The sequence below is a fragment of the Dreissena polymorpha genome, chromosome 11, assembly GCF_020536995.1.
Source record: "Dreissena polymorpha isolate Duluth1 chromosome 11, UMN_Dpol_1.0, whole genome shotgun sequence".
Lineage (NCBI taxonomy): Eukaryota > Metazoa > Mollusca > Bivalvia > Myida > Dreissenidae > Dreissena > Dreissena polymorpha.
The window spans coordinates 87,185,306-87,192,594 of NC_068365.1; the positions used below are offsets into that span (position 1 = coordinate 87,185,306).

At 36.2% G+C, this 7,289-nt stretch overlaps 1 protein-coding gene across 1 annotated transcript; it reads left to right on the forward strand.

Annotated features, from left to right (window-relative positions):
- Positions 1-261: 261 nt before the first annotated feature.
- Positions 262-3,406, forward strand: LOC127851164 (uncharacterized). The gene is made up of 2 exons (XM_052384782.1): positions 262-736; positions 2,455-3,406. Exons 1-2 carry the CDS (start codon positions 520-522, stop codon positions 2,772-2,774), a joined length of 537 nt encoding a protein of 178 aa, XP_052240742.1. The 5' UTR covers positions 262-519; the 3' UTR covers positions 2,775-3,406.
- The last annotated feature ends 3,883 nt before the right edge of the window (positions 3,407-7,289 follow it).

A 7,289-nucleotide genomic window follows, 5' to 3' on the forward strand; every position in this document is an offset into this window, starting at 1 on the left:
AACTGTAGACTATATATTCTAGTACAATTTTCTGTTGTCCAAGCCAATATATATTTATGCCACCCTTCGAAGAAGAGGGGGTATATTGCTTTGCTCATGTCGATCGGTCCGTCTGTCCACAGGTGGTTGTCATACGATTACTCAAGAACGCTTGGGCCTAGGATCATGAAACATCATAGGTACATTGATCATGACTTGCAGATGACCCCTATTGATTTTGAGGTCAAAAGGTCAGGTCACGGTGACCCGAAATAGTAAATGATTTTCCGATGATAACTCAAGAACGCTTTTGCCTAGGATCATGACACTTCATAGGTACATTGATCGTGACTTGCAGATGACCCCTATTGATTATCAGGTCACTAGGTCAAAGGTCAAGGTCACAGTGACAAAAAACGTATTCACACAATGGCTGCCACTACAACGGACAGCCCATATGGGGGGCATGCATGTTTTCTATAGATTTCAGCAAGATCCACCAATGGATAATAGACATACAAGACCCACTGTTGACATTATATGTTTACAGTCATTGAGGCAACTGTTGAAGACACCCACAGTCTAGAATCTGTACAGGAGTCAGAGCCTCTCATGATACAACATGCCAGTGTTGACTGTGCTGATCATATGCAATCTACAGGTTTCACTTTGGTTCTTTCAGAGTCCATGTCAACTGCTGCCAGTGAAGGGCCAGCCAGTCTGACCCATGATGACATGAGGCAGCCAAATCCTCAAGGTATGAACTAAATTTGAAGACGGGTTTTCTCTGCATTTTCTATCATTATGTGACAGAGTCTTATGTCATGACTGTATTAAAGTAAATGAGTAGTCCAAGTCAAGTGTGATGCTCTAGACGACCTCCTCTGTGATCTACAGGGTTACAACAATGTGCTTGTAAAAGTCCTTGTAAAGTACAAAGTAGGCAGTTTGCTATGAAAGTTAATGTTTAGTACTTGTTCTTCCAAGAAATGATAGTTCTGCGAACTGTCAGTTCTTATATGTGTGAAAAATTGGTTTAAAACTGGTGTTAAAACAGTTTCAGTTAGTTCATTTTACCTCCTAACATGTTCAGGTTTGTGCATTTTTATCAGGAAAACCTTGCTCTACAATATTCAATCATTGTATCACTTGCAGTGTTCTGCTGTGAAATTTTACTGTTGGGGACCCTTTAGGATTACAAAAGTGGGGACAAAAAGAAAAAATATGGGGACACAGAAATATTTTGTAGCAGAATTAAATGTGTGGAAACTAATAACCTTTAACTTGACTTTTAAACGTGCTTAAACTTCTTACAGTCAGGTTGTAACATTGTTATTAAAACTGGAACATTCAAAAAACTTTTTAACACTGTCAAACAGTTGTCAACATATTTACAAAACTTTGAAAAAATTTATGGTCATTGGACTCCGCATGTCAAAGTACTTGTTCGATAATTAGAAATACCGATAGTAAAGGCGTTTTCTTTTTTGCTTTATGCACAATCTGCATGTCATTTTGTTGTTGTCAACAGTGACCAAGGACATTTTGAAGCCAATTTTCTTGGAATGTACGTTTAGGGCAGACTTTTTTCGTAATTGCTAAACGAGTTGGGACTTGGGAAGACTCTGTTGGGTTGTTAATATTATTGTCATATTTTCTAATTTTACTTGCCGGAGGAAAAAAAAAAAATGGATTTTGTTTTCTTTGGCCTGTCACTTTAAGCCATTTGATAGGTTCGGAAATTTCCTTGATATCTGATTGGTTGTTATAATCTCAACTTACCAATGAAATAGAGTGTTAATATTAAATAAATTAACCATTGGCTGCGAAATGACGTCATGTCCAATGAAATAGTTTGTTCTGGTTACACATTCACTCGATTACTTTACCGACTTACAAATTGAATCGATTAGTTTTTATTTCTAATTCATGTGCGCCCGCGGACCCATATACAGAAAACGGGTGGGGACAAATATTTGTTTTTTGCGACAATAAACACAAGGGCGCATCCACGGCAGAACACTGACTTATGTTGATACTTTGTGTGCAAGGATCAATTCAGTAGAAAAGTCAACAAATAAAGGGCTTACAGTCACTGAACAAATGAGTTTGCTGCTTAGAGTGTATATTTTTCCCAAAAATATTTGAAAATTTCCCCTCTTGGAAGTGTAGTTCAATTTTAATCAATACCCTCGTTTAAATAATTCACAGAAAAGCCAAAAAAATGTTGATCTTTGAACATAAACATAACATGTTGATGACAAAAAAAGTTGGAATAATGTTTTTCTCTCTGTGTATGGTGAATTATGGTGTTACAACTTGATTTTGTATGTTACTTGCTTAGCATTGAAATTTCCCCTTTTACACGTGAATTATCCCCTCTCAGGGGACCCGACCCCTTTTCCCCAAAACTGAAAAAAAACACTGACATGATACTCATTGCTATTTTATTTTTTATATCTATTCTTGTTTTAGGGACAGGGACAAGAAAAGGAATGAAACGAAAGTGGGCCAGCGAAGAGAACATATGTTTCATGAACTTTTTTAGAGATGAATTAAGAGAAAAAAAAATGCCATCTGGCTCAAAAATAATGGGGTCCCTAAAAATACTTACCGGAAGAACAGTGGCCCAGATAAGGGCAAGGGTCCATAACATTATTATGGAAAAACAAAATGGAAAAAGAATTGTTGAACTGTGGAATATGTTTATGCCCCTGGTAGGGTGGCATATAGCAGTTGAACTGTCCGTCAGTCAGTCAGTCTGTCCATCTGGCCGAAAACTTATATGGCCATAACTTTTTCAATATTGAACATAGCAACTTGATATTTATACCCCTATTACAATTGTAATGGGGGCTATATAGGAGTCACGTTTGTCGGTCTGTCCCGATATTTCATCCGATCTTCACCAAACTTGGTCAGTAGTTGTATGTAGATAATGTCTAGATCAAGTTTGAATATGGGTCATGCCAGGTCAAAAACTAGGTCATTGGGGTCACTTAGTATGTTTTAAACTGTAAGTTTGTACGGACCATAGCTATGTTATTTATCGTTACATTTTTAAATGACTCGGTACATTTGTTCACCATCATGGAACGGTGTGTCGCGTTAAAAGAAATTACGTCAATATCTCAAAGGTCAAGGTCACACTTGGGAGTTCAAAGGTCAAATGCTTGTCCGGGCCATAGCTTTGTTTTTTATTGTGAGATTTTAAAATCATTTGGCACATTTGTTCACCATCATTGAACAGTGTGTCGGGCGAAAGAATTACGTCGATATTTCCAAGAACAAGGGCACAATTTGAGTTTAAAGGTAAAAAATGGCCATAATTGAGCTTGTCTGGGCAATAACTATGTTGTTTATTGTGCGATTTTAAAATCGTTGGCTCTTTTGTTCACCATCATTTGACAGTGTGTCGCGCGAAAGAATTACGGTCGATATCTTCAAACTCAAAGTTGTAGTTTTAGTTCAAAGGTCAAAAATGGCAATAATTATCTTGTCTGGGCCATAAATATGTCATTCATTGTAAGATTTTAAAATGACTCTGTACATCAATTTTGTTCAAAGTCATTGGAAGGCTTGTCATGTGAAACAATTCAAGAGTTCAAAGGTAAAAATGGCTATAAATGATAATGGCATAATGATTCTTAAAAAATCGCCATAAATTGTATTATCTTGTTTTGTGAAGACAGCATACAAAATAGTCTGTGTCAATGCGTTATGTGGGGGTATATGTCACGTCTGTGACAAAGCTCCAGTTGGCATGCATGTGCATCTTGTGAAGCTGCACATATTGAGTGGTGAAAAGTGAAGGTCAAGGTAATCCTTCAAGGTTAAATGTTAAATATATTGCTTCTGTCCGTCCGTCTGAAAACTTTAAAATTGGCCATAACTTTTGAGCTCACCTGAGTGCAACATGCTCATGGTGAGCTTTTGTGATTGCCTTTTGTCCGTTGTGCGTTGTATGTCGTCAACATTTTGCCTTGTGAACACTCTAGATGCCACATTTATTGTCTGATCTTCATGAAATTTTGCAGAACATTTGTCACATTGATACCTCGACTGAGTTCGAAACTGGGTCATGCTGGGTCAAAAATTAGGGTCACTAGGTCAAAAAAACAACAAAAAAACTTGTGAACACTGTAGAAGTCCAATCTTCATGTAACTTTGTCAAAATGTTTGTCTAAATGATATTTTGGTTTAGTTAAAAATTGGTTCCGGTCCGTTGAAAAACATGGCCGCCAGGGGCGGGGCAGTTTTCCTTATATGGCTATAGAGAAACCTTGTGAAAACTTTAGAAGTCAAAATGTTTGCCTAATCATCATGAAACTTGGTCAAAACATTGGTTTTATTTATATTTTGGACGAGTTTGAAAATGGTCCAGATCAGTGTGAAAAAACATGGCCGCCAAGGGGCGGGGGAGTTTTCCTTATGTCTTTAGTTAAACATTGCTAACACTCTAGAGGCCACATTTATTGTCCATTCTTCATGAAATTTGGTCAGAAGTTTGGTCTCAATGATATCTTAGACGAGCTGAAAATGGTTACGTTTGCTTGAAAAACATGGCTGCCAAAGGGCGGGGCATTTTTCCTTATATGGCTATATATGGCTATAGTAAAATCTTGTTAACACTCTTGAGGCCACATTTATTTTCCGATCTTCATGAAACTTGGTCAGAATATTCATCCCAAAAAATATCGTAGACAAGTTAAAAAATGATGCTGGTTGGTTGAAAAAACATGTCCGCCAGGGGGTGGGGCATTTTACCTTATATGGCTATAGTAAAACTTTGTTAAACACTCTATAGGCCACATTTATTTTCTTATCTTCATGAAACTTGGTCAGAAGATTTGTCCTAATGATATCTTGGATTAGTTCAAAAATAGTTTCGTTTGCTTAAAAAACATGGCCACCAGGGGGCGGGGCATTTTTCCTAATATGGTTATGTATCATGCTTTACTAAAACATTGTAAACACTCTGTAGGCCACATTTATTTTCCGATTATTATGAAACTTGGTCAGATGATTTGTCCTAATGATATCTTGGATGAGTTCAAAAATGGTTCTAGTTGGTGGAAAAACATGGCCACTAAGGGGGGCGTGGTATTTTTCCTTATATGGCTAAAGTAAAACCCTGTTAAAACTCTAGAAGCCATATTTATTGTACGATCATCATGACACTTTGTCAGAAGATTTGTCCCAATGATATTTGGACAAGTTTGAAATTGGTTCCAGTTGCTAAGAAAAACATGGCCACCAGTGGGCGGGGCATTTTTCCTTATATGGACTTATGAATCTTCTTGAAACTTTGTCAGTATATTAGTTTAAATGATATCTTGGATGTGTTTTTCACGTTGACATTTGAAGCTTTAACTTTGTATGATTCTAAATATGTGTCAATGCTGTCAGTTGAATTTTGAAATATGAAGTTTTACATTTTTTGTAGATTAAATAATTTGTAAAATGTTGCAGTTTCGTCAATCAGTTTTATAAGATATTGAGCTTTAGTTATGATGCAGATTGTAAGATTCTTAATATCTTTCAATATTGTGGATAAGTTTTTTGAGATATCAAGCTTTGAGTTTTATGCAAATTGTATGATTTTAAAATGTTTTTAATGGTGTTGATCAGTGTAATGAAGATTGCATAATTTTTATGTTTTAAATTCTGTCTATTGGTTTTCAAAATGAAAGACTTTGATTTTGTAAGTGCACTTTTATCTCCTGAAAGATTCTTTTCTAGTGTTTAGTTTATATTTTAAGGCTGTTTGCAAACTCGAAGTGAAAACAGTTTCTATTACAATTTGGTAAGGACATGACATTGCATATCTGATTTTAAAATGTACTTTGCTGGCAACGTGTAATTTTCTGAAATGTCTTAGTAAGACTGTTGTTTGCAATCAAAAGGTCTGTGCTTCAAATACAGGGTAATGCATGTTTTTTGTCCAAATTTATGGCGATTCAGACATTGTTCTATGTAAATTTGGGGTTTGCTTGAAGGTTCAGTCTATTTTTATGTCCCTCACTATAGTAGTGGGGGACATATTGTTTTTGTCCTGTCTGTTGGTTGGTTGGTTGATCTGTTTACGCCAACTTTAACATTTGCAATAACTTTTGCAATATTGAAGATAGCAACTTGATATTTGGCATGCATATGTATCTCATAGAGCTGCACATTTTAATTTTCTGAAAGGTCAAGGTCAGAGGTCAAATATATGTGGCCAAAATCGCTCATTTTATGAATACTTTTGCAATATTGAAGATAGCAACTTCATATTTGGCAAGCATGTGTATCTCATGGAGCTGCACATTTTGAGTGGTGAAAGGTCAAGGTCATAATTCAATGTCATAGGTCGAATATATGGCTTCAAAGCGGCGCAGTAAGGGGGATTGTGTTTTACGAACACAGCTTTGTTGTTAACTGCCTTTTTAGTCCCTTACCAGTGTTTCACTAAAGTCCGTGTACTTTGGACTCATTTCAAGTTGACATTTGAAGCTTTAACTTTGTATGATTCTAAATATGTGTCAATGCTGTCGGTTGAATTTTGAAATATGAAGTTTTTCATTTTTTGTAGATTAAATAATTTGTAAAATGTTGCAGTTTAGTCAATCAGTTTTATAAGATATTGAGCTTTAGTTATGATGCAGATTGTAAGATTCTTAATATCTTTCAATATTGTGGATAAGTTTTTGAGATATCAAGCTTTGAATTTTATGCAAATTGTATGATTTAAAATGTTTTAATTTGTTGATCAGTGTACTGAAGATTGTATACTTTTTATATGTTATAATTCTGTCTATTGGTTTTCAAAATGAAAGACTTTGATTTTGTAAGTGCACTTTTATCTCATTATGCCCCCCTTCGAAGAAGAGGGGGTATATTGCTTTGCTCATGTCGGTCGGTCTGTCGGTATGTCAGTTTGTCGGTCCGTCCACCAGGTGGTTGTCAGACGATAACTCAAGAACGCTTGGGCCTAGGATCATGAAACTCCATAGGTACATTGATCATGACTCGCAGATGACCCCTATTGATTTTGAGGTCAAAGGTCAAGGTCACGGTGACCCAAAATAGTAAAATGGTTTCCGGATGATAACTCAAAAATTCATACGCCTAGGATCATGAAACTTCATGGCTAGATTGATCATGACTTGCAGATGACCCCTATTGATTTTGAGGTCACTAGGTCAAAGGTCAAGGTCACGGTGACCCGAAATAGTAAAATGGTTTTCAGATGATAACTCAAGAACGCATATGCCTAGGATCATGAAACTTCACAGGTAGATTGATCATGACTCACAGATGACCCTTAT